General features: G+C 40.0%; 2 protein-coding genes across 13 annotated transcripts in view; one reads left to right on the forward strand and one right to left on the reverse strand.

The window, feature by feature from the left end:
* Positions 1-1115: 1115 nt before the first annotated feature.
* LOC134225460 (secernin-1) lies at positions 1116-3807 on the reverse strand. The gene is made up of 4 exons (XM_062705548.1): positions 3658-3807; positions 3325-3553; positions 3063-3232; positions 1116-2651 (listed from the first exon to the last, which is right to left on the reverse strand). Exons 2-4 carry the CDS (start codon positions 3487-3489, stop codon positions 1880-1882), a joined length of 1107 nt encoding a protein of 368 aa, XP_062561532.1. The 5' UTR covers positions 3490-3553; positions 3658-3807; the 3' UTR covers positions 1116-1879.
* A 9659-nt stretch (positions 3808-13466) lies between these two features.
* The window catches only part of LOC134220354 (protein AF-10), a 60837-nt gene continuing 46794 nt past the window's right edge, over positions 13467-27509 (forward strand). For 2 of the 12 annotated variants that reach the window (XM_062699387.1, XM_062699396.1), the window contains exons 1-3: positions 13473-14045; positions 14921-15512; positions 15572-15768. In XM_062699387.1, coding sequence (XP_062555371.1) covers positions 15158-15512; positions 15572-15768 — 552 coding nt within the window. In that variant the 5' untranslated portion in view covers positions 13473-14045; positions 14921-15157. Of the gene's footprint in view, positions 14046-14920; positions 15513-15571; positions 15769-27509 lie in introns of all 12 variants that reach the window. The other 10 variants (XM_062699395.1, XM_062699397.1, XM_062699393.1 and 7 more) reach the window with 9 other exon arrangements.

A 27509-nucleotide genomic window follows, 5' to 3' on the forward strand; every position in this document is an offset into this window, starting at 1 on the left:
AAGTGGCCGCGCGAAGAACAACATGGTATCGTCGCTTTCGCGGCGTTGGTCAACTGGGCGGGTTCCGAGCCCGAGGACGGAAAGGGGTCCTCGTCAAGGCTGGGGCAGGCGTAGGCACCGCGTCGGCAAGTCCCTCTGTGTGCTGGCGAATAGGCCCTATCGCAGAAAGGTCAATTTGGGGTGCACGCGGCATCATCATTCTTGATACCAGTCGTGCAGAGGGAAGCAGGCGCGAAGTCGACCCACCTTCCGAGGACATAGGGCGTGGTAAGGCCACCTGGAAAGCCTGGAAAGCAACGCGCTGGCACGATACCATGGTGTTCTTCTAAAAAAGTGAGTTACGATGTTCGGTGCTGCAAGGACACGCAGCTAACCTCGAGGATGCGCTGTGCACTGGCCCCCCTTTGAAGCATTACTTTCTGCTTGTACCGAAGGGACTATGGGCTTGGCGGCAATGGAAACGGTTTAGCGGGTCGGGGATGTAGTCCTGCCTCCCTCGGTGATCCCTAACCCCGCACTTCCTGGTCAACCCAGGATGTCTGTTGAGCAGATCCCCCCTCCATTACTTAGGAACAAAAAAAAACACATACAGACATCACCTCAATTCGTCGAGCTGAGTCGATTGGTATATAACACTATGGGTATCCGAGCCTTCTATCAAAAGTTCGGCTTTGGAGTGATCCTATAGCCTTTACGTATACTTTGTTTACGCGAAAGGCAAAAATAAAATGAAACAAAAAATCAAAAAACTACTCGGAAAAATGATTGTCTCGAAACCGTTTTGAAAATCCTCAAAATTACCCAAATGTTTTTTTGTTGTCCCCTCAAAATATTATATTTGAGCACAAAAATCCGAGGGGGGGAGGACATAATTGTTTATAAATATTTGTATCGGCCTTATTAACTTTTTATCTTGTTGTGTATCTCAGTCCTACATTTCTCGTTACAACCGATAACAATGTCCTTGATGATCGCGTTGTTCTTCTATGCTGCATCCGAAATATCCACAGCAAAGGTCTTCAGATTTTGGGCATAGAACATTTTCAGTCAGCGTGTGCTGATTTCGAAACTTTTGAGATGGAAGTGATATTTTGTGCGACTCATTACGAGAAATGTTTGATATTCATTTTTTATTCTTTTCGCATGCATCGATAGGATATTTCTAGTAATCATTTTTCAAATAGAGAGAATAGATAATACACTTGATGTTATTACTGTAAATTCTATATTCCTGTTCAGAGCACGTATGTATTGTTGTAACTGTTCAGCTATATTTGTAAAAATACAATTGTAAAGTAAAGCCAGCATACCGCAGTACACAAAATTCGAACACCTACGAAGTGTAAATTTTTACTCACTATGAATAAACGAGCTACAAATAAATAAGACGAATGTCTGTCAATAAATGTAAAATAGTTGAGATCTCACGCCATTTTGAAGACAAGCTAAGCTAAACAAACACTGGAATTCAATTTTCGAAATTATTTTACAATAACTAATTGTAATAAATAATCGTTTCCGATGAACACAACAATAACAAACCATTTAAAGCACACTCGCAAATGATGCCATACACATCAGATATCGCCTAAAAACCTGCTCAAAAATGTATAAAATACTATCTGCAGTCTGCAGCCTAAGTTGTGCCGATATCTAAGTTATCGATAAGAATGGTTCACAGATTCATTATAAATATCCGGTTATATTTTATGTTCTTCAGCAAGATCCAGCAACCTTTGAAAACCAGTGCTACTTCCGGATTGAAATCATAATTAAGCAAGTCTTATTCGATAAGGAATGTCGTCAAAATACGGTTAGTGCTATTAGATAGCGCTTTGATCGCTTCGGTATAGTTTATATGGTCATCAATTGCTTATGTTTAACGATAGAACTTAACCTCAGCCTCTACACAATCCTTCATTAGTTCATCAAGCTCTTGAATTGGTTCGCTAGAATGCTCACAAATGAAACGGTTGACTTCATCGACGCACGTACTTTCCAGTGAAGTTAACAAATCACCTACGTTTTCCCACTTTCGATTGTTATGCAATTTATGGAGCAATGTTTGACTATCTCCTGCAGGAACTCTAGTTAGAGGCGAAATTTTGGCTCCAGGAGTAAAAATAAATGGTTTGTATACCGATTCCACCGGATTGGGGGTCGCTGTAAACCAGTGACAAGATAGGCCGCTATTCGACAAAACTGACACATGGCTAGAGAGTGACTTTTGTTCGGTACCGGCAGCTCGGAGTGTTTCGAACATTTGAACCAAACCGTAAGAACCTTCTCCGGAAGGTTCAGGCCCTGACCAGGCACGAGCGCTATCGGAGCCGAACACTTTGGAGAAGTTTAGCTCACCAGCACCATCCCACACGCCGGCAGCTTGCAGTTTAGATGGCAAATCATCGCAGCTTCGATCGATTTGGGTACCTACGGACAAACCGGGATTGAGAGCTAAACTACCGGAGGCAAGTTTATGGGCCGCCCAGAAGCACCCCACAAGGTTTAGTAACCAGGCCTCGTTGGCATCACACACCACGAAGGCCGCTTTGGGTGCATCCTTGCTCTCTTCGACAGGACCGTATTGCTGGTTTAGTTTTGTTAGTAAATCAATAGCTTCAGTAGCACTGGTGGCTCTTTCTAACCCCAATCTACAATAAATAAGAGAATACAAATGTTATTTAATTTAGATTTATTTTAAATGATAGGCAAATTTCCTATGAAAACAATGTTTACCTAAAAATAAAAAAAAAACAAACACTTTATTTGAAATGGTTCGTACGAGTATATTTATCTTTACTTCGCATTAATCGTTGTCTCGTGAATGGTTATCAGAAAACTATACTCAATACTTTATCTTTGTTAGATAAATCAAAATGAATAAGAAATAATATATCTAATAGGTATGTGATTTAATTGACACCCAAAGAATAAACGTAGTAGAGTGTTGTATTCATGAGTGCGTATATGTTTTTGTAGACAAATATATTAAAAAAATGAATCTGATTATGTATCTGAGCTATTAAACAGAACAGTTTAAGATATTCTTGTAATTGACTTACCGCACCAAATCCGTCGCATTGAGTTTACCCTCGACCGGATGGCCTTCGCTAAAGGTTAGGCCTAGGCACAACCCCTTTTCGTTGGATCCACTCTCGGCTCCCCACACACCAGCCGGTTTGCTTAAAATCACAGAAAACGTTGCAGATCCATCAATTTCAGCCGAATCACACTGCAGTTTTGTATGTCGTAAGACGAAACAACAAAAGAGAAGCGAAAATCAATCAATCCGCAAGGCCGGAGAAAAAATCAAAATGACATTACTTTCACTGATCCGCTGTTTCCTTCGGATGCTGGGTAAAGATGCACTTCACTAACTGCGGAGTCATCCGCCGGCTGGCGGAGACCATTCCGCCCATAAATGATGGTTTTGCCGGATTCGACACACGGGGCAAGGACGACAAATACTTCTCCGCAGATTCCAGACATTTTTTCGGTACTTTGCACCTTATTCTCTCTCACTATCCAAATCGATAATGAAGTGAAAGTTCGTCTGTATGGGAGGCCCAGAAAGAGAATATCGCAAAATCATCACCATTTCTTACTCATTGATCAGTTCATTGTATAGCTAAATGAGGCATACTTGATTTAACTTACCTTTGTAGAAACTTAAGCAGAAATTATCAATTTTATCCAAATTTTCACTTATTTGAATTCGTCGGCTTAGGACGTGCTTTGTGATGTGTAAGGATTGTGAGAAAAGATTTGGAACTGTCATGAGCGATGACAGCAGTAATCGGCTGTTTGTTTTTGTCTCTCGCCAGGGGTTCCCAAGCCAGTGTATGGCTACTCACAGGAGAATTGTGAGTGACTCTACTCTGAGATACTCTACTGAGTGCAGAAGTAATGCACTGTGAAAAATTTGTATTTAATGAATCAATAGGGGATGAGAAGACCACCAGCTGTCATCGAGAGAAAAAGTAGAATCATTGAAATTTCACACGTTGTGGTATAGGAAATGAAGTATATTTTTCTTATAAAACGAAAATTAAGGACGTTTCTCAAAAAATCTTGGTTTACGGGGTTAGAATTTTAAAAGCACACAAAATAGACATAATATTGTATTTTTCACGAATGATTAGAATCGCTCGACGAAATTCAAGAGTTGCCAATTTTGTATTTCAAGACATTTTCGACAACCTTTTTATAGATTACCTTTATCGCCAAGCACGTGGTCGGTTGAGAACAATGGGACAGAATATAAACATCGAAGCACCAGCTGGTTTTGTTGTGTAAACATGATCAGCTGGAGAGCTGAGAACAATGAAAAAATATGTAAACATGAGGGGGCTTGCGGCAGCTGTCACGATCTTCAAGTGAAATGCGCACGGTAGCCAGCAGCGAAATCGAAAGCGAAATAGGAGTAAGACGAAATTTTTGACGTAGGACTTACGTCTCTCTTTACTATACCGGGTGTCATTCCAAAATATTCAAATCGACCGCGTTACGCTGTGTTGAAAGATTTTAAACGTTAATAGCGTTCGTCTCAATGGACAAATTTCTGCGGTAAGCCCCTCAATCGACAGATTTCAAGTATGCCTTTCATGTCCATGCTTGATAAGACCCGAAAAACTTGTTTCAATAGGCATGAAACTGTTTTCAATGAAAAACATTGAGATCAAGGGAACCTATAAATATGGGTACCGCATAATTCTTGCCTCATTCCATTACCACGTTCTCATTGGTGCAGACACCAGCGAATGAGCAGCCGCTGGGTCTGCCCAGAAGCCATAAAATAGCGCAACGCGATTTTTTCCTTTCATTCTGACCGGGACAAGCGAAGCAACCGCATCATTGATTGAACAGCACTCACACCTTTTAGCAGGGAATGAAGTCTGCACCGACCGTTTTTCGACTCGACACCATCGAAGCCACCATCATCAGCCGAAACCTAGCCAGTACAGCAGCAGTCCACCCTACAGACCCGACAAAGCAGCAATGCTGATCAGATACCGGCAGCAGCAGCAGAGTCGAGCCGAGACCGGCCGGCATCGGTGATGAGCCGAGACAGGCTGAAGAAAAGCCACATGATGCAGCATGTATGTCCAAAAAACAAAGGGTTCTTCAGATAGCCAATAATAGAGATCAATATCAATGCTTTCAATACCCTTCGGGATAGAAATTATACTTGGGTGCCAAATCCAATATTCTAGTGATAAAATTTTATGCGTGATTTTCATAAATAGCGTCAAAACTAACAGTGGATAATTTTTCTGATTTAATCGCGAAGTGGACGAAGGACTTTGCTTGACCATGCCTAAAAAAAACATAAGATGTCCAAATCTCTCACATAATATTTGGATATTTGGATTTAAAAAAACACCGATAACAGCTCAAACATTAATAAACTATCAATCGATTTTTCATCAAATGTTGAATTTTTTGGTGTCCCTACTTCTCACCAGAACTGCAATTCTAATGTCGAATTCGTTTTTAAACCTGGGTCAGTGCCAACCCGAACCCTGAATAAAAACCCAAATTTATCCACCGGTGGTGATGATGCCTTTCTCGATTCAATATGTTGAATTCGAATTAATGTTGTAAATGCAGTGCTTATTGCCTACATTTCGGCGGTAAAAAGATTTGGTGCAATTCTAGTACGTTGCTTAAAAATTACTTACCGTAGGTTACCGTGGGTTGCGCCACGGCTAAAATGATTAATGATTCAATGTGCATTTGTGTTTTTGTTGATTGAAAAATAAAACTATAACCCAAACTGCTTGAATTATTAAAAAACAAAAACAATAGTGTCCATCTAGGAAATTTGCTCCGTCGAATGAAACCAGTTGCACTCGAATCTGTTAAGGCCTTCTATATGAAACGCATTTAACAAAAAAAATATTTATGGCCCGGATAAAAATTTACAGTAACTTGTATGACATAACCCATTGAAATACAATAGATTGTGTGGCAAACAATACAAACTATTGTATGCTTATTGTAAAATGTTCACGGTTGCAAAAGATCTTTATTGTACGTACATTGAAATAACAATATATTTAAATGTTTCCGATATATTCTATTATATTTTTATTGTTCGCTTATGTTTAGTATTGCTCATCCAAAAACTAAACAAATTTTAAAAGTATTCGGTTTGAATGATCTGGAAATCCGTCTAATGTTATTGAATTAATATAATTTTGGAATATTTCATGGATTTATTATATTGATGAAATAACAATTGAAAACAATAAAATTACAATAGCTTTGTTTGTTAAATAAATAAAAATGTTATACCGATTCTCAAGTATATATTTTCATATTGCAGGTCTTGTTGCAGGTCTAGAAATGTTATGCAATACAAATTTGATTTAAAAAAAATGAAAGGGAACAAAAACTTTTGCTTATCATTTTACTCGGAGAATGGCTGGATTCATTTGAGCGTGTACAGTTTTGTTTATAATTAGTGAAGAGATGAAAATAATGAAACTGTATGGTGCAGAAAGTGTCTTTTTCATTACAGTTTCTGCTGCTGGGCAAGCGGTAGATCACTATGGCTTCTGTACCGTGGTAATTATCTGAAGTGTTGAAGCGCGTTAGAGCATTATTACTCGGCGCGAGTATTTTGATCACCCTCACTGTACTGTCATTTTAGATTAGAGCATCATTATCGGTCGCGAGCATTTTAATCACTCGCGCAGCGCTTTCATTTTAGTTTCGTCACTCGTTTCCGTATCGGTAACTATTTTCGGCTCTCAATTTGGCTGCTGTATTCCGTACCGGTGACGTTTGACAGTTGACAGTTCATCAAATAGCAGCGCTCTTATCGCGCTACCAAATTTGGTCACCTGTCAGTCGCGCTACTGTTATAGCAGCGCGTTTAGTAGCGACCGGTAAAGTGTCAAGTAATGATACTACGCTGCCAAACGGCTTAAACTCACCACCGGTAATCTTGCTCTTAGTCACTCTTTTTCGCATCGGTCACTATTTTCGGTTATCATTTTGGTGGCTGCATTCCGTATCGGTGACGTTCGACGTTTGATAGTTCATCAAATAGTAGCGCTGTTATTTGGTCAATTTGGACACCTGTCAGCTGCGCTACAGTTTTAGCAGCACGTTTAGTAGCGACCGATAAAGTGTCAAGTAATGATACTGCGCTGACAAACGGTTTATACTCACCACCGGTAATCGTAATCTTATATGTACTACAAAAGTTCAATGTAAATACATAATGAACGCAGTGGTTCATCCCGAAAAAATAAATGAAAATTTTATCATCATAATACCTGATGACATGCCTGGTAACATGTATCCTTGTTCCTTTACAGAAATGAAGCTTATGATAAATAAAATATTGCTGCCTGCTGGTCACTGATTCAAGATCGTCCAGTGGCTACCATTGGCCAATCTCATCAACGGGATATAATAAGAACTGATGCAGGTAATTTTTTCTTTTCTTCTCGACGTATTTTTTCTAATAAAACTGACATTCTTTTATAATTTACATTTTTCACAGGTTTATATCTATATGCGAGTCTATATGTATTGTCTATTCGGAACAAAGTTAGTACGCTTTTTTAACCGACGTTGGATTTTTCTCCAGATACAGGCTACCCACTTAACTTTGGAAGTATACTTATAATATAATAATTTGTAAAATATAAAATATATAAATATAATAATTTGTAAAACAATTAATTGTATTGTATTTTTATTGTAATATTGGAATATAATGTATTCTAAATCCTGTTGTATTTCTATTGTAAAACAATAGAAACAGTAATTGAAAACATTTAAAACACAATGTTTTCTATTGTTTTGTCGCTCGAAATCATCCCATTGAAGTACCGTAAAATCAATTGTTTTGCTCCGAATTTTGTATGGAAAATTTTCGATTTTTTTATTGTAAAGATACATAACAACCCCCCTTTTTAATTGTAAAAGTGCCATTTACCATTCATTTTATCGTGGAAAACCATTATTTCTCATGTGATTTTATTGTCAAAATTCCATTATATTCAATGGTAAAAATTATGTTTTAAATGGTGTTGTAACAATAAAATTTATGATATTTTAATGATATTTTTTATCCGGGGGGCTACACACATACACATTTTTGGAGTGAAATTATAGCCTTCTGGTACAACTTTGTTGTACGAGAAAGGCAAAAACATTTTCAGTTCCATCTGTCATTGGATATGTTGGTGTGCGTAGCATCGTGTTTGTTTTGATTCGAAACATATGATCCAGGTGATCGCGGACATCCACTGCACTGGCAGTGCGTTGGCCTTGACTAATCAGATCATGATAAATAAATAAATATGTTCAAGTGCGTGAAGTGATTTTTTCGGATAGTGGAATTTACTTTTGGGCGGATATAAATAGGGGAACTGCTCCTGGAATTCATCTCATGGCTCCGATATTCATCCCATTAAAAGCAAAGCAATGGAAAGGAATTTGGATTGTTTATTATTGTTGTGATTTTATTCAGCAGTGAGCACGCATGTTGGCAAAAAGAGGCGACGAAATTGGTGCTGTATTTCTTTGTTTCCCGATGAGATGAATATATTTATGTTCAGTGAGATGGAGATCGGAAAAGTTCCCCTATTTAATTATATTCAATAATCCCGTGCACATTTTTATACCTAGAATTCCGTATAAAATTCATGTAAAAGAGATTTTCTATTTTACAAAAATTCATCTATTTCTACAAATTTTTTTTGGAGAACTCTCAGAAGAATAAAATAAAAATTCTCCAGGATTCGCTAATTTTTTTCCTCGCTACCTCTCCTGATAAAGATACCCTCACACCTCGGGTAAATTTTCCGACAGATTCCGGGCCCCGTGCATTTTCAATTTTCAAGAATCTCCCGGAGGAATTGCTCAAGGTACTTCCGGGGAATTAATGTACGAAACTTGCGGAGCAATTCCTGAAGGAAACTTCGAGTAAGTTCCTGTATTCCAGAAGGATTCCCTGAAGGAATTATTGTAGGAATTTCCAAATTAATTCCTGAAGCAACTTCCAGAGAAAATCCTGGAACAGTATTCAAAGATATTCCTAGAAGAATTTCCAAAGGAATTCATCTCAAAGGATCCCTTGGAAAACATATGGAGGAATGCCTGAAAATTCAAGAAAGAATTACTGAAAGAATGTCTGAAGTAATTTCTGGCAGAATTCCCGAAGAAAATTCTGAAACGCACGAAAGAGTTTTTGGAAGAATTTCAAAAGAAATTCTGCATAAGAAATAATTCTATTCGGTATTCCTCAATTATATTTTTCTGACAATTCCTAGCGGATTTTGTGAACGGGTTTCAAGGGGAATTCCCAAACTACATAATTCCATCCACCGACCTAATTTAGGACCCAAAATGTGGCGAAAACCTGAAAGAACTTATGAATACATAACTTCCCTAACAATTATTTTTAAAACTGAATCTAGACAACAGTACTGGATTAATTTCATTTAAAACTACAATTACAAATATCACAAAATTCCCAAAAAAAAAAGATTTTCAATGCGCATTTTATTTTAATAAACAGACAGTTTTGTTTCTCCCTTCTGCTTGTTTATTCCGCCCAGTCCCATACTCACCCACGTGGTTTTGACAGTTGAAGTACAGTTGTATTGGTGAACCCGGTGCGAAACCGTGAAACAACACAGTGCGAACCCGACAGCTTTGGGGTTGGAACTAGTGCGAACCTAGTTCCAACCTGAGCGAATAAAAAAACACTTTGACAGCACTTAGGTTGGAACTGGTTCCAACCTAGGTTGGAACTTTTTAAAAACGAATTCGACATAAGCTCGCTTGCCCGGCTTATTGGCCTGTATCAAGCGAAAAGTCCCGTTAGGAAATAGACGCCAGCAGCGAGCAACAAGCGTAAAAAAGAAGAAGCCCTTCTCGAACGCGTTGATGATGATGACGCTTTGGCTGACAAAGAAGCGGGATACAAGACACTGGCTGATTGGCCAACTAATTGGGAAGCAGAGAAGATTCAAAATAAGGTATAAAAGAAAAGTGCATTCGCTCGCAGAGCATTCAGTCTTTTTTATACCACCACTAGAAATTCGCGGTTATTTGAAAAGATCGTTTTCTTACTTTTTGGACTTAGTCGAAGCAAACAGCCTTTTTCAATGCTCTAAGAGTTAAAAATAATGTTCTCCTTCAGTCGCTATCACACGGATTAGGAGTCCCTACATCCCCTGCTGGGCCAACTTGTGGCTTATTTCAGGCAGTCCTTCAGTGGGAAGGTCGCCGCTGTCGAGGCTAATATTCCGTGACCGGACAGATACTTCCTGCATTGTTTTTGATGATTCTTGTTCGAGGTAGATTTGATTTCTGTGTCGGTTTGATAAGAAGATTTTGCCAAGGAATGGTATGCAACGCCGATTATTTATCCAAAATAGTTGATGTGAGAAATTTGGACATATTATGTATCTTAAAGGCATGGTCAAGTCAAGTCCTACGTCCACTTAGCGGTTATGTCACAGACATTACCCACTGTTCGTTTCATCATAAGTGTCTAAATGGTGAAAAAAATCGTATTGCGATTTTTTTCACCATTTAGACTCTTATGATAAAAATTTCGTCTTACTCAGATTTCGCTTTCGATTTCGCTGCTGGCTACCGTGCGCATTTCACTTGAAGATTGTGACAGCTGCCGCAAGCCCCCTCATGTTTACATATTTTTTCATTGTTCTTAGCTCTCCAGCTGATCATGTTTACACAACAAAACCAGCTGGTGCTTCGATGTTTACATTCAGTCCCATTGTTCTCAACCGACCACGTGGTTGACAATCAAGGTAATCTATGAAAAGGTTGTCGAAAATGCCTTGAAATACAAAATTGACAACTCTTGAATTTCGTCGATCGAATCTAATCATTCGAGAAAAATACAATAATTTTATTAATAAATTTTCTTTCTGTGTATGGATTGTGAGAAAAATCCAATGTCGCTGGCGGCTGATTCGGTTTTCTACTGAATTGATAATATATTTCAGTTACAAGATAAAAATTGTCCCTTCGTTTGTTCAACTGTTCGAAACATGTTGGGTACCGAACTGTCAAATCGTATGTATTTTTTCTTCATTGATATTAGAGTAAGATTACCGGTGGTGAGTTTGAGCCGTTTGGCAGCGCAGTATCATTACTTGACACTTTACCGGTCGCTACTAAACGCGTTGCTATAACAGTAGCGCGACTGACAGGTGACCAAATTTGGTAGCGCGATAAGAGCGCTGCTATTTGATGAACTTTCAACTGTCAAACGTCACCGGTACGGAATACAGCAACCGAGGGGCAATCAACTCTACAAAACAGTTGAATTGTAAATACGTGCATCTAAAAATACATGTAAAAATACATGAAAAATACAAAAATTCTTTTTGGTACTTCAATTTGAAATAATTCATAAATACGCCGACAATCCGTCAATACAACATAAAATACAATTTTAATACCTGATTAATACGTCGATTCACCAAAAATACGTCAATACCTGCTAATACCAATCTGTTTATTTTGACAGATATGGAAATGGAATTATTGCTTTGGCAAAGAAAATCCGGAGCACAAATAACAAATAACGAAGGCGTATAATCTCTATTCCACTATCACCGACTTGATCATCGGTAGTTGCACCAAGGAGCATGGACACAGATGGAAAAATCACTTTGGAAAATTGTGGAGGAGGTCATTGGCCAACCAATCCCCAGCTGTGGGATTTGCTCGCATCATCGTATTCGAGACAATTTCGAATGTGTTCGAAGCGAGGTTCAAAGTAGGGCTGGCCTGCTTTGTTCGTGAATAGTTAACGGTATTTGAAAAATCATCCGAAAACGTACACAGATTGCATCGCAATCCACATGATTTCCGGATTGTCCCAGGAAATTGGAACCTCTACCTTGAATTTTATATATTGATTCACATGGTATAAAAATATTATGGTAAAACCAAAATGACTGTTTCGGCAAGAAATTGAATTTTGAACATTTTTCCTACCATTCATTGACTGTTTTTCTCGTGCATTGATTTCAATGGTAAAAGAAGCACTCGACTATGCTGTGAAATCACCAATAAATTTGATGTCGGGCTGTCTTGATTTCAAATCGAAATAATTTGCTATGAGTTGCCGAATGATACGAACGTGGGCCACAACATTTTTGATCCTTTCATTCGTTTTTACGAGCATTTCAAATAATAATCTCGATGTTAACGTAGCAAAAATAGTCCTCTGTAGAAATACAACATTGTCGTAAATGTTTCAATTTCATTCAAGATAAAAATATATAGAAATATGTAATATTTTCGTCTTTGTTATGAAAATAATTTGATGATTTTGGCAAATACGAGCACGTTAATAATGCAATTTTCCGAGGTGGAAACAAATTCTTCTCTTCCCTCCTCCCATTGCTCTCTGCTCTTCTTAAATTCCATTGCTATCTGACAGAATCTGAGTGAAACATAGCTGTCATTCCTTCATCTCTGTTCTACTGTAATAACTAATAAAGTGAGTGGAATCAAAAATACCGTCAATAAGACGCGAAAAATACAATTCAAGATGAAAAATACACGTAAAATACAAATAATGGTGAACTTAATACACTTCAATACAGAAATACACAACAATACTTCAATACGCAAAAAAATACATAAATTCAAAATAATTCCTCAATACGCCTTTTCAATTCAGGCAGATGAATCGTAAATACATGAGTTGACAGCCCCTCGACAGCAACCAAATTGAGAGCCGAAAATAGTGACCGATACGGAAACGAGTGACGAAACTAAAATGAAAGCACTGAGCGGGTGATTAAAATGCTCGCGACCGATAATGATGCTCTTAAGCCGAGCATTTAGCACCCTATCCTCGCTACACACAAAAATCGTTGGTAGAATTAAGTAAATCGTTGGTAAACTTAAGAAAATGCGTTAGTGATTTTCAGTAGAAAGTAAAACACTGTCAATTTAACAAACACAAAACTTTTGTTTCAGAAATGTCGACTTGCCAGTCTGAAATTAAAAACTATTTTTTCAAAATAAAAGTTGATTTTAAATATTTATTTATTTGATTATTTTTTTATGCCAATAGTCCTACGTCAATGTTCTGAATATTAACTTGGCCACTCACCTTTTGAGTGCATGCCATCGCTCAAACCGGTCTATTGTAGTATCGCATGTCTATCAAACAATCAAACGCCAAAACAAAAAAGTGATGCCAGACTTCATGTTTGTTTTTTATATGGATTAATGGGATAAATGCATTGTTTTCTTTTAAATTGTAAATCTTGTGAATAGGCCCTTATGTATGATGAAACTTAAGCCATTCATTTTTGAAGAACTTCATAGCTATTTGTGCATTCAACATAATCTAACTCTTGTTGTCATAAATTGAGCTAATCGCATGAAATTCTTTTTTCCGTCATAAATGCGGTGTACAGTCATCTGGCCCCACTGCGCTCGTGTCAATCAGTGAAATAAAATGGAGAATTTTGTGTGATTGTTGTTTTGCACAACATAAATCTCGCGTGCGGGTTGTCAAAAGTTTGTATATTTCGTTTGGTTAAAACCGGTGAAAAAATGCGCTAAAGTGACCCGGAATCCAGCCGGAAGGTGAGGGATTTAGTGTGGACATGAACGAATTTGTGATCCGCGGGTAATCGCCATATGAAAAAGTGCTTTTCTTTCTCAAGAAGGTGAATTTGGGCCGTCTTTCGATTTTTGCCTACCTACAAGAGGCTTGTGCTGGTCTGCTGCTGCTGCTGTCGCATTTGGTGCGGGAGTGGAACGCGACTCGAGGATAATCCGGAAATATTGTTCTACGTGCTGCGAGGAAAATATTTTATTGCAAAGCATTACATCATACTGGATGTGGCATTCTCGCGAATATTGTGTTTTCAAGGAAATATCGGAATCGGCGCAAAAGTTCATAATGCATCTGCTGTAGCAGACTCAATTAGCTTTTTGGCGGTGGAGTGAGAGTTCGAATCTAACTTGACGGCTCCGCGCAGTGGTGGGCAAGGGGGCTAGAGTGAGTGAGTAAGAAGGTAACGGGATTAGAAGAAAAAAAAAATAAAACTAGTGTTTAGTGAAAAGTAGAGTTTCGGCGTATGTCGTCTCCGCGGGGGACTCTAGCACAGGGCGTGTAGCAAGGGGCAATGACCAGGTGAAAGCGCGGATTCGCTGGGATTGAGAAAGTAAATATTTTGACCGGTTCATAGAACTGAAATCAATGCTTGATCGAATGAGAATAGTGCCCCGGTCACGTTACTCTAATCATATGAATGATAACATAATTAATAAATAATTATTCTGCGCCATAGTGTTGCGCGTTTAGAATAGTATCAGCAGGAATTTGAATTTATTTGATTATTACATGCCAGACTTCTCGTTTTCACGAAACAGATGTAAACAGATTCGGTTTAGATGCTACATTGGAAATGCTATTTGGAATATAATACCAATCGATTCATCATCGGGATTTTATTTTTTTATTATCCCTAAAATCAGTTCTTCAATTCTTCGAGACGAGCCAGCCTTGGGCTGAAAGTCTCGATAATAAAGACATAAAAGTTCTTCAATTTTTAAACACTGTCTCTAGATGTAAACATATTTAAAAAAAAATCGATAATATGAGTAAAAATAATTATGATCCACAAAAGATAGCCTGATGACCTTTGCGCTGGAATAAATAGCATGAAACAATTTTGTAAAAGAAAATTCCTCAAACAGAGCATGAATCTGAAAGTTAAAAAAATATTTGAAACCCATAATAATAATAATATTGGCTGGGCTAATTATGTGGAATATGTTAGAGGTAGATAAATTGATGTTTTCTAGAATGCGCCTTTACCTGTTCTCGCTCTCTGCTATTGGTAGTTCGTCGTGCGTTCAGTGGTAGTCAAAGTTATTTTTCTTGCAGAAGAATGCTTATTTCGGTTTAAAAATGTATGTAAAATGTATGGAAGACATAAACTGTTTATTTTGATTGAGTGATACGATATAACAATGATGAAGAAAAGTTTATTTCGTTAAAGTAAATTTACAAACTCCAAAGCCGTACTCTGAAGTGGGGGAAAATAAGTCAAAATCATAACAACGAATAGTCAGTGCTTCGTTTGGTGGATGGGCAGTGGATTTTGACAGACCGCGGACCAGAATGAAGGAGATGGTCGGTGGTTGCTGCGTATGCTCCGATGATCGGGGATGGTCGGAGAATCCTCTGGTCTATTGTGATGGTCAAAGTTGTGCGGTAGCTGTGCACCAGGCGTGCTACGGTATTGTGACAGTCCCGAGTGGACCGTGGTACTGTCGGAAGTGTGAAAGTCAAGAACGTTCGGCCCGGGTCCGGTGTGAGCTGTGTCCGTCCCGAGATGGGGCCCTCAAGCGAACGGATAATTTAGGTTGGGCCCATGTGGTCTGTGCATTGTACATTCCGGAGGTGCGCTTCGGAAACGTGACCACGATGGAGCCCATCATTCTGCAGTTGATTCCACAGGAACGGTATAACAAAAGTAAGTGACTCCCGATAGGTGGTTCAGACAGTATTTTAATAAATCGTCATTATTTTTAGCATGCTACATTTGTCAAGAAATGGGAAAAGGATCCCGATCGACGGCGGGTGCTTGTATGCAGTGCAACAAATCAGGATGCAAGCAACAGTTTCATGTAACGTGCGCCCAGCAGCTGGGACTACTTTGCGAAGAGGCAGGGAACTACTTAGATAACGTCAAATACTGCGGGTACTGTCAACATCATTACAGCAAATTGGTAGGTGCTCTTTCACTACTTTTAACAACAATGTCTGGAAGCCCATATCTCGCGAAAAGTGAGGCGAATTTTTTTTGACCATCTTGGCAGTAATACCATAACGCATCCATTTTGAGTGACTGTCGACTATAATAATGAATGTTTTGCCTTCAAAATGAAAAAATCTGCGTGTACAGGACTGAAAGGACGTTAATGCCTTGCCAAAACACAGTTCTCCTAGCCATTTTTTTTTTCATTTTCACCATGCCACTGTGATTGGCGTGTAGAAGTTTCAAAATATCTGCTTTCAAGGTTTCTGGGATAATCACATTATCTTCCAGTAGAAGAACACCGTCAATTACTTCCAATTTATCCTTGTTAGAGAAAAAGTTTTAAAATTGTTTAGGTACATTTTGAGGCCAACCAATCGTTATAAAATTCAACAGTTTTGCTAGAGTATTGTCATTTTTAATGTATCTCGAAATCATCGAAAAATCTAGAGGAAATTCTTTTGTAAAATTTAGGCTATTAATGGAATTATGATCTAAATAAGCTGGCACCTTTTAAATTTCTGCCCGAACAAAAATTTATGGAACTTTTTAATTACGCATACCAGGGCTAATGCTTCACGGTGAAGTATTGGATATCGTTTTTGTGCATCATTTAGGGAGAAAGATGTGAAGCATATTGGTTTTTCTACGTTATTTTCAATTTGAGCTAGAACTCCTCCTAAACCATAAGAGGATGCATCTGACACAACTACTAAAGGCCGTTTTGGATCGTAGAATGTTAATAAGTTAGCATTCATTAAATTAGATTTACTAATATTGAAAGCCTCGTCACAAGCATCTGTGCATTCAAATCGAGTATTTTACTTTAATAAGGTATATAAGCACCTGAGCATCGAACTCAAATTCGGTACGAATTTATTGTAATAATTTACTAACCCTAAATATGCCTTCAGTTCAGTGACATTTTGTGGTACTTTAGCTTCTTTAATAGTAGATAGCTTTTCAGGTGACGGAAGCAAACCCTCACTAGTAATGACGTGGCCTAAATACGGTAACCAACCTACGAAAAATTTGCATTTTTTGAAATTTACACTAATATTGGCAGACGCGAGTCTAGAAAGAACTTGATCCACCTTGTCTATACATTCTTGTAATGTTTCCGCTTTGAAAGTTTTAACTGGGTGTAGGCTCCAGTTAAATCTAGTGAACAAAAAACTTTGCTACCTGCTAAGGAAGCAAAAATATCCTGAGCAAGCGGGAGAGGATAAGTGTTGGGTATGAGGATGCCACCCATTCGCTTGCTTTAATGGGCGTAATGATGCCTTGCTTTTCTAGATTATCCAAATGTTGTATACATTTTTCTTTCATTTTGTATGGCACTTGGTATGGTTTGCGGAAAATTGGCTGTTCTGCTTTACATATTAAATCCGCTTCAAAACCTGAAATTGGTGTAGATAAATAATTCGTAAAAACTTCTGCAAACTTTTTTTTAGCATATCTATTGCTTGATCATGATCAATTTGTAAGTTTTTAATGCTTCCTAGCTCGGCAAACGCGTTTTTCCAATTTGGATAGATCATACCTATCAAATCTCTTCCCAAAAGAGGCCTGAAATCGCTGTCAGTTCTAAGCCCTGTCCATGGATAAGGGGCTTGACGTTGATATTTCAAGTGTCTTAAAAAGATTTTTATTTTATTTTTATTTTTGTTGTTTAATAGAGTGCTTTTTTCAAACAAAGGTTAAGTTCAACACTAAATTAAAAATTAAGATATTTTTCCATTTTTATATCTCCTTCACAAGAATATCGTTATTTTAATGGTAATGGTTTGAAAATAAGTTCCGTAGAGAAACTTTTATCACATCTTACTTAAATAAGGTCAACAGTTATACCAAACACTTGAGGTACCATGCCTCCAAGTTAACTAATGGTTAGTGTCGCACGATCTAACAACAACTGCCTATTGGTAAATTTGGAGGTGCCGGCAGGGCTCAGTAGGGGTCTAACTAACATAACTCTAATACTAACAAGACCCTGAAACAAACGCTTATCCAAATAGCATACATCTATTTATACTTGAAGTAGTAGCTAACAATAATTCATTTTGTACCCGTATAGCTGAAGTAGAATTTTAGTAGTGAAAAGTAGAATTTGTAGATTTACTAATTTGGCATTGGAGATAGTGAATGTATCTATTATATCTTCTCGATACTCTTTTTATTTTAGTCTCTCTAGCTGCATGGATCAACGCAAAAAACTGTTTCTCTCTTCCTTCTATTAGGTTAGTTAGAAAAATTAGCGGATATATAGGGGACATGACTTAGTGTTTCTCGTATTAAGACAAATTCGCTGACCTTTACCTTATAATAAAATTAATGACTGAAATTTAAAGATATCAAATAAATAATAAAAAACGAAAATAAATACATGACCATCGGTGGACAGAAAGACAAGAGACAGAGTTCTGTTTAGAATAGTTAATTGAGACCATTGCACTCACAAGATAGAGAATAACTAGTACCACTATTATTGCTACAAGACTAATAACTTGACCACTTACGGAAATGAGGATAGACCATATGATGCGTTCATCCACTATTATATTGAATATTGTATACCCTGAATCTGAATAACTGAATTTTAGACATCATTATTTTAATAAATAATAAAGGTTTGAATATTAGAAAAGGGAATAGAAAAAGGAATAGAAAAGCAATTACGGAACAACTGGACAGAAATTTTGTATAATGATCACTATTAGACTACTGAAACTTTAACATATGACATTACTGTGACTGATAGGATACAATTAACTCGACGACATATTGACAAACATCCGGTACTCAACCGTGTTAAAATAAGGGAAGCTCTTCAATGTGTCCATTTATTACAATAGTACTTAAATTAATCTATTTTGAAACTACCCTACCAGAATGATATCATTACATCTTTATTCGAAATTGTTACTTGGAAATGGCAACAGTACCACCCGTTGTCAACATAGACTACTATTATGTATTGAATGTCGGCTCCAAGTAACTAATAATTAAATTTACATGTTAACTACTTATTCAGAAAACATCTATGTACATGTTGAGCTTCCATTATTTGTTCGGTTTATAATTGACAGACTGTAGATAGAAAGAATAATGCATCGGTATGATCACAATACAAACCCAGGCCGCAGTGACCTAGTGAGCAACATAGCTTGAGTCGTCTGCTAGTATTGTGTATCACATGGAGAGCCCAGCCGAGATACCAGTCTATTAAGACTACAACTGGTCAACTCTCGAAAAAAAAAAAAAAAAAAAAGAAATCGCTGTCAGTTCTAAGCACTATCATTCGTCCGTCTACTTTACGTTCATTGAGCATGACTTGTGCTATTATCTGCCCAACAACGTTTAATTTTGCACCATTAACAACCACAAGCTTATTTTTGCAATTTGATAGAGGAAATGTGCTGAACTCTTTCATGTACAAAATTTCACTGATAACGGTAACCGCCGACCCCGTGTCAATTTCCATAATGATTTTCCTACTGTTTATTATTGCTTCTATTAGGCATGCATCGCTCTCCACGTTTGTTCCAGAAATATTCATGCAATTTATATCTGAATCTTCACCTGAATCATGCAATTTCATTCTGTTAAATTTGTCGAAAACAACTGGCTGAGCTACTGTTGTCTCCTGATCTACGAATTTGACTGTATTTTTCTTGTTTAAAAACCAGCAATCTTTTCTAATGTGTCCTCTACGTTTGCACAAATTGCACACTGCACTACTGTGGGATCCCCACTGTTTTCCATCGCGCCGCAACTTATAAGCTTGCCTATCCCAATTATTACCACGTTCACTGCTAAGCTAATGCTACGTGATCGAAATCTCATATTGTTTTCAAAACGTTGCCCCTGTAATTTTCTACCTAGCCTGTGCTTGATTGATAAAACATCCGAATCGTTTTGTTCTATTATATCTTTGGCTCTTTTCCCTGCTAATTCTGTGCTGATAATTGTCTTTTCAACTGCATCCAACGCTACGTCATCCTCCATTAGAAGCTTCTGCTGTAGAACCTTGTCACGGAAACCGAGAATCAGTTTATCCCTAACAGCCTCATCTTTGAACTCTTTAAAATAATTTTCAGCCACAAGCTTTACAGCTAGCACGAAGTTTTCTGAACTTTCAGAAACACCTTGCGAACGAATGTAAAATTTGTACCTATGCATCAAAGCTGGCTCTGTCCAATCGAAACGAGCCTTAAGTTTTTTTTAATAATATCGTCATAAGATAATTGATTAATGTCTTGCTTTGGAAAAAGGAGTTTGATCTCATCAAAAACTTCTTCACCACTTAAAGAAATAAACCACGATCTCTTCGTATCAACGTTACATTGTGTAAGGCACAAAGGATTTCAAATCGTTCAACCCAGTTACCAAATGATTTTCCTACATGATAAACATCAATGGAACCAATCATAGTCGGTGCCGCCGCTTGTAGTAGCGGCGCGGATGATGAAGATGCAGTCGCCATGATGCTGCTTTTGATTCTACGATATTGAAATAAAACAAATCTAGTTACGGTTATTTTCCCAGGTCCCGTAGGATAGACTGTTACCGACCGGTCTATTTTTTTGGGCAATAATCAGACGAGCTGTACAACTTCTAGTAAAGCTAAAATTACTAAATTACTGCACCATGAAGTTTGAATAATTTAACACTTTAATAATTTTGCATGCTAGAATCTTTATTTTACACACTTATATATTAATGTTTGTGCACACGCGTTGGTAGGGGCCACCTGCTACCACGACATGCTGCTTCCACTCTAACCAGCACCGAACCTGCCACTTTTAACATCTCCTAGAGTCCAGCCTTCTCCCTTTTTCCTTCGCTTGCCCTGCACTTTTATCACGTGATCGTTCTTGCATTGTCCCTCCAACCGGTACTGATTGGCTTTGCGACCCTCTCGGTCCCGGCTTATCGACACATTTGGGGCCCACTGTCTCTTAGCCTCACTTGTCGCCTCTTACATGCGGTTTAGGAATCGACGGTTACGGATCCCGCATCAATCATCGAGTTCACTCTGTACACTGGAGCTACTATCATCTAACACTCACTTGCCGCCTAGTACGGTACTGCTGGGATCGACGGTTTCGGATTCCGCCTCGAAAAGCGTTTTAACCATTCCACTAGAGCTGCTATTTTCTAGCACTCACTTGCCGCCTGGCGGCTTGGATCCCGGTTACGGATCCACTCTGGACAAATGTCTTCACTCAGACCTAAAAATAAGTACCTTTCCGATAACGTGGTCACGAATAATCAGAACTTTTAACGCGATCGCATTATGTCACTACTCTGTCCCGGTCTTCCACTATCGCCCTGACGCTCTTAGTAGTGTAGAGATTTGCCATCTATCACCGTGTTAAACAATTTGCACAAGCGAACCTGCTTTATTCTACGGTCGGATCTCGATAACCGTGGATCTTATTGCACCCGCTTTAGGAATTATAGCACTCCCGGGGAATGTTTCCCGTACACTTCCCGCTATTCAAAATCAATCGGGTAACGGGTAACCGCGTAGCGAAAAGAATCCTCGATCGTTTTCTTCAATCTCACGGGACTGACTGCTGTACAGTACATGCGACGGGTTCGCTCGCTCTCCAACGATGATCGCCGCAACCTTATAGCCTAGGGAGTGTGTGCGGTGGATTATAAGCTTTTGCAGCTACCACAAGCATGGCTATTTACAGGTGTATGTTCGAGAACCACATATTTTCCCGCATCAGGTTGGGCTTTTACCTCTTTCCGTTTTTTTCTGGTTTCGTTGTATTAAACTTATAATCCACCGTACACTCTCCCATAGTGTTAGTTCCTTGATCGCGTCAAACACATATATCGTGGACAAAACGACCTTACCCATCTGAGCTAAAAGTATCAAGACCTACTCCGCTATTCGTCTCGACTAATAATAAAACTCACTAGCTGTAGTGTAATTCAATTTCCACTGCTGGCTGCTTACTGAAAACGTGGCTCGTTGTCCAAAATCCAAGACGAACCGGACAAACACTCTCAGCCGGAGCTCGATGTATCTCCCACGGCAGACGTATGAAAATGAAATATTTCAGAAGATATGCGGTCCGCCGGATGATGGATGTTCTGTTTGTCCGTTATGCAACGTACACACCAGTCAAGCAGTTTGACGAACACTTTGACTCCGCCCCCAAGAAAACGCTTCGGTTGCTGCTTTGTTTGAGCGTGTGTGAAGTTGTTTGAACAACCATTTGACAGTTGGCGGCTCGGTTGGAAAAAATTAAAACGGTTTGATTTTGGTTTGAGTTGTCGGGGGTGGAGTCAAGGTTCGCCGAACATGTTTGAGCATTTGTAGTGAAGTTGCACAAACCCCCATATATTTTTTGATGGTTGGTGCTCGAGTTGGTGCTTCGGTCGTTCGTGTGTGATATTGTTGGTCGAATAAATTGATTGTTCGTGTCGCTGTTGGTAAAACTTTATGGATGTTTGAATAAACGAGAGGTGGAGTCAATGTTGGTCAAACGGCTTGACCGTGTGTACGTTCCATTAGCACTCACTTTGCAGTTTCTCTTATCCACCAAGTATTTCTCCCTACTGCGCTCTTATACCTGAAGAAGATGGAACTCGAAGTCTCGCACTTGCTCTCTGCACTTTTGCTCTCCACCGTCGAATGTCTCAGCCGAACTTGTAAAGCAATGCTCGCGTGATTTTTGAAAACGTCGTAAGTCCAAATGAGAGACTCTCTTTTATTACGCTCTCTTTTGTTAATATCTAGGCTAGTTTAAAATTTGTTGCAATATTTTCACCTCAGCACACTAGACAAAGCTATTTTCTTCAGATCGGTGCTGGAAAATCCAATGTATATGCTAGTTATTTATTATTATTATTAAATCAGACTACGGCCAAAGTGGCCTGTGCGGTATATAAGAGTCTTCTCCATTCGGCTCGGTCCATGGCTACACGTCGCCAACCACGCAGTCTACGGAGGGTCCGCAAGTCATCTTCCACCTGATCGATCCACCTTGCCCGCTGCGCACCTCGCCTTCTTGTGCCCGTCGGATCGTTGTCGAGAACCATTTTCACCGGGTTACTGTCCGACATTCTGGCTACGTGCCCGGCCCATCGCAGTCGTCCGATTTTCGCGGTGTGAACGATGGATGGTTCTCCCAACAGCTGATGCAATTCGTGGTTCATTCGCCTCCTCCACGTACCGTCCGCCATCTGCACCCCACCATAGATGGTACGCAGCACTTTCCTTTCGAAAACTCCAAGTGCGCGTTGGTCCTCCACGAGCATCGTCCAGGTCTCGTGTCCGTAGAGGACTACCGGTCTAATTAGCATTTTGTAGATTGTCAGTTTGGTACGGCGGCGAACTCTATTCGATCGGAGCGTCTTGCGGAGTCCAAAGTACGTACGATTTCCAGCCACTATGCGTCTCCGAATTTCTCTGCTGGTGTCATTTTCGGCAGTCACCAGTGAGCCCAAGTACACAAATTCTTCTACCACCTCGATTTCGTCACCACCGATGCAAACTCGCGGTGGGTGGCTCACATTGTCTTCTCTTGAACCTCTTCCTATCATGTACTTCGTCTTCGACGTGTTGATGACTAGTCCGATCCGCTTAGCTTCCCTCTTTAGTCTGATGTAGGCTTCCTCCATCTTCTCAAAGTTACGTGCCATAATATCTATGTCGTCGGCGAAACCAAATAGCTGGACGGACTTATTGAAAATTGTACCACTCGTGTTAATCCCTGCTCTTCGTATTACCCCTCCAAAGCGATGTTGAATAGCAAACACGAAAGACCATCACCTTGCCGTAACCCTCTGCGGGTTTCGAAGGGACTCGAGAATGCCCCTGAAACTCGAACTACGCACATCACCCGATCCATCGTCGCTTTGATCAACCGTGTCAGTTTATCCGGAAAACCATGTTCGTGCATTAGCTGCCATAGCTGGTCCCGATCGATTGTATCATATGCGGCTTTAAAGTCGATGAATAGATGATGTGTGGGCACGTTGTATTCGCGGCATTTCTGCAGTACTTGGCGAATGGCAAACACCTGGTCCGTGGTGGAGCGTTCGCCCATAAAACCCGCCTGGTACTGCCCCACGAACTCCCTTGCAGTTGGTGCTAGTCGACGGCATAAAATTTGGGAGAGTACCTTGTAGGCGGCGTTCAGCAATGTGATTGCGCGGTAGTTGCTACAATCCAGCTTATCGCCCTTTTTGTAGATGGGACACACGACACCTTCCATCCACTCCTGCGGCAAAACTTCCTCCTCCCAAATCTTGGTAATGACCCAGTGCAGCGCTCTAGCCAGTGCCTCACCACCGTGTTTAAATAGCTCTCCTGGTAGTTGGTCAACCCCAGGGGCTTTGTTGTTCTTCAGCCGGCCAATCTCCTCCTGGATTTCCTGGAGATCCGGAGCCGGTAGAATTATGTCCTGCGCGCGTTCTCCCAGGTCCATCACCATACCGCCATCTTCGTCTGCCACATCGCCATTCAGGTGCTCTTCGTAGTGCTGCCGCCACCTTTGGATCACCTCACGCTCGTTCGTAAGAAGGTTCCCGTTTATGTCCTTACACATATCAGGCTGTGGCACGTGGCCCTTACGTGAACGGTTTAACTTCTCATAAAACTTTCGCGTGTTATTAGCGCGGTACAGTTGCTCCGTTTCTTCACGGTCTCGATCTTCCTGCTGGCGCTTTTTCCTCCGGAAAATCGAGTTTTGTCTGTTCCGCGCCTGTTTATATCGTACCTCGTTCGCCCTCGTGCGGTGTTGCAGCAATCTCGCCCATGCTGCATTCTTCTCTTCCACTAACTGCTCACATTCGCCGTCATACCAGTCGTTTCTCTGATCCGGGGGCACCGTGCCAAGTGCAGCGGTTGCGGTGCTACCAATGGCGGATCGAATATCTCTCCAGCCATCTTCAAGAGACGCTGCGCCTAGCTGCTCTTCTGTTGGAAGTGCCACTTCCAGCTGCTGCGCGTATTCTTGGGCTAGTCTACCATCTTGTAGCCGCCCAATGTTGCTGCGGCGTCCGACTTCGACGCGTGTTGTACACCGTCGAGAGTTTTGAGCGCAGGCATACTGCAACGAGGTAGTGGTCGGATTCAATATTCGCACTGCGGTAAGTGCGGACGTTCGTGATGTCGGAGAAGAATTTACCGTCGATTAGAACGTGGTCGATTTGGTTTTCCGTTTCTTGGTTAGGTGATCTCCATGTGGCCTTGTGGATATTTTTTGCGGGGAAAGAAGGTGCTTCGGACTACCATTCCGCGGGAGGCTGCGAAGTTTATGCATCGTTGGCTGTTGTCATTCGATACGGTGTGCAGACTATCCGGTCCGATGACCGGTCTATACATTTCCTCCCTTCCTACCTGTGCGTTCATGTCACCGATGACGATTTTAACGTCCCGCAGTGGGCATCCATCGTATGTCTGCTCCAGCTGTGCGTAGAACGCTTCTTTCTCGTCGTCGGGTCTCCCTTCGTGTGGGCAGTGCACGTTGATGATGCTATAGTTGAAGAAACGGCCTTTAATCCTCAGCTTGCACATCCTTGCGTTGATTGGCTGCTACCCAATCACGCGTTGGCGCATCTTACCCAGCACTATGAAGCCGGTTCCCAGCTCGTTGGTGGTGCCACAGCTTTGGTAGAAGGTAGCCGCTCGATGCCCGCTTTTCCACACTTTCTGTCCTGTCCAGCAAATCTCCTGCAGCGCCACGACGTCGAAGTTGCGGGGATGTAATTCATCGTAGATCATCCTGTCGCAACCTGCGAAACCTAGCGACTTGCAATTCCATGTTCCAAGCTTCCAATCGTGATCCTGTATTCGTCGCCTAGGTCTTTGCCGATTATATCGAGTCGCATTATCTCTTATATTGTTCGTAATGATTGGTTTTCTAGGCGGCTTATTGGGCCAGCGCAAACCTCCTGTCTCGTCGGAGGGCCGTCGTGTCAGGGCTGTTTAGCGTCCCACCTAACACCAGGACTTGGGCTTGTGCGCTTTGAGCGGCACACGGTCGCTTTGGTGGGGCCTACTTGCGGATACATGCAGCTTTTTATAGAGGTTTAACAGGGCCCACTGTCAAACCCCACCACATCCTAGGCAAGCCCCACAACTCGCAGATGGCCTGGGGAGGGATCGTCAAGCCCTTGGACATAGTCCCTGCTGCCCTGAATGTGAATGTGAATGTATATGCTAGTATGGGTTTGTAATAATCGAAAGAGAAAGTAAACAAAGAGAGCCTCTCTTTTGGACTTACGACGTTTTCAAAAATCACGCGAGAATGGTATACTCATCCAGTGATGCCTTCTCTAACCGTCTCCGCGGTGCGAAGCTTTCTTGATTCAGAGTTGATAGTGTGAGAGAAGGTGTTCAAAGCTATCTCTCACGCTCCGACACAAAAGAACCCGTGTATAATGATATCCTAGATTAGAAAAAAAAGCAAATGGTGGTTTTGAATTAATTTTTACAATATTACAATGTTAAATTTCATTGATTCTAGTACACTGATAGAAATGGATTTGCTCAACAATCACCCTGGCCAGTAGCGAAAGTCTGCTGCTCAAGTATCTTTTTGAAGTCTTACCAAGCTTCAAATCAACTTTGCTTAATACTATCGACAGACATATGATTTCTGTAAAGTGATACACGTACCATGTTGTACGCGTACAGCTGCAAGATGACACACATATTTTTTACCATTCGCTGTGTTACTATTGTATTATCTCGTTACATACAGATTTTTCTTACAAAATAATAAAAATTTATTTTCCATGTTTACATGACCTGTAAATATATTAATAAATGTAAATATATACTTCGTTAAAATCCGGCCTTTTGCTGATTATTTCAAACATTTTTATTGTTGTTCAAAACACACTTGGTGAATTTTCGATTGATGTAAAGAAACACTACTATCTGTAAAATTGCTAAAAAGTTAATTTGTCGTTATCAAAATTATTTTACCAATATGTACAGTTTTTTTTAATGATTATTGGGATGGACAAAAATCGCAAAATCCCTATTTACGCCCAAAAAATCCCTATAAAAAACTGTTGCCGCTCCAATCGTGAAAATTCTTCGATATGCAAAAATTTCTTAACTAGTCTACCAGGCATTGTCCGTTGTCTTACAAAATATATGAGTACTAGTTTATTTGTGGACGCAGCTGCGCCCGTGGCATGCGTATTTTTAATATAAACGGTTAATTAATTCATGCATTCAAAAAATTCAACATTTTCAACGTCTGTTGTCTGTGATTTTTTTCATCAAATGCTGTGTCTGGTTGTCTAAGGTTGTCACTGGTTTTGTTTTCTGCATCTGATAGTAAAAAAGAATTGAAGTGTCAAATATTTTATTTCCTTGTGAGAATTTCCCCGCGTGCTGCTTCTGGTTGGCTAGTCACCGGACAGACAAACAGCCCAAGTAACCACCAAGTATTAATTATTACATGTAATCAATCACAGATCAACATATTTAATGCTTATTGCATTAGATTAGATTTAACGATGTAAAGATGCATTTATTGATCAACTGTCAAGCAACGATACAGTAGTTCAGCATTACGAATGCAGCGATGCATTACTTATGTTTTATTTCAACATGTCGAAGTAATGAAGCATTATTTTGGTCGTAAAGGGGCCTTTTTCCACTTTAAGGACATAGTTGGAAGAGTACCACGATGGCAGTCAATATGGCACCGGACCTTCCACGGGTCA

Source organism: Armigeres subalbatus, chromosome 3, assembly GCF_024139115.2.
Source record: "Armigeres subalbatus isolate Guangzhou_Male chromosome 3, GZ_Asu_2, whole genome shotgun sequence".
Taxonomy (NCBI): Eukaryota; Metazoa; Arthropoda; class Insecta; order Diptera; family Culicidae; genus Armigeres; species Armigeres subalbatus.

Excerpts from the sequence above, each read along its gene's own strand:
- LOC134225460 (XM_062705548.1), bottom strand. The coding sequence starts at position 3,489 with ATGTCTGGAATCTGCGGAGAAGTATTTGTCGTCCTTGCCCCGTGTGTC. Across the intron at positions 3,233-3,324 it reads GAAACAGCGGATCAGTGAAA|TGTGATTCGGCTGAAATTGA; the intron begins GTAATGTCATTT and ends ACAAAACTGCAG. Across the intron at positions 2,652-3,062 it reads AATGCGACGGATTTGGTGCG|ATTGGGGTTAGAAAGAGCCA; the intron begins GTAAGTCAATTA and ends TATTTATTGTAG.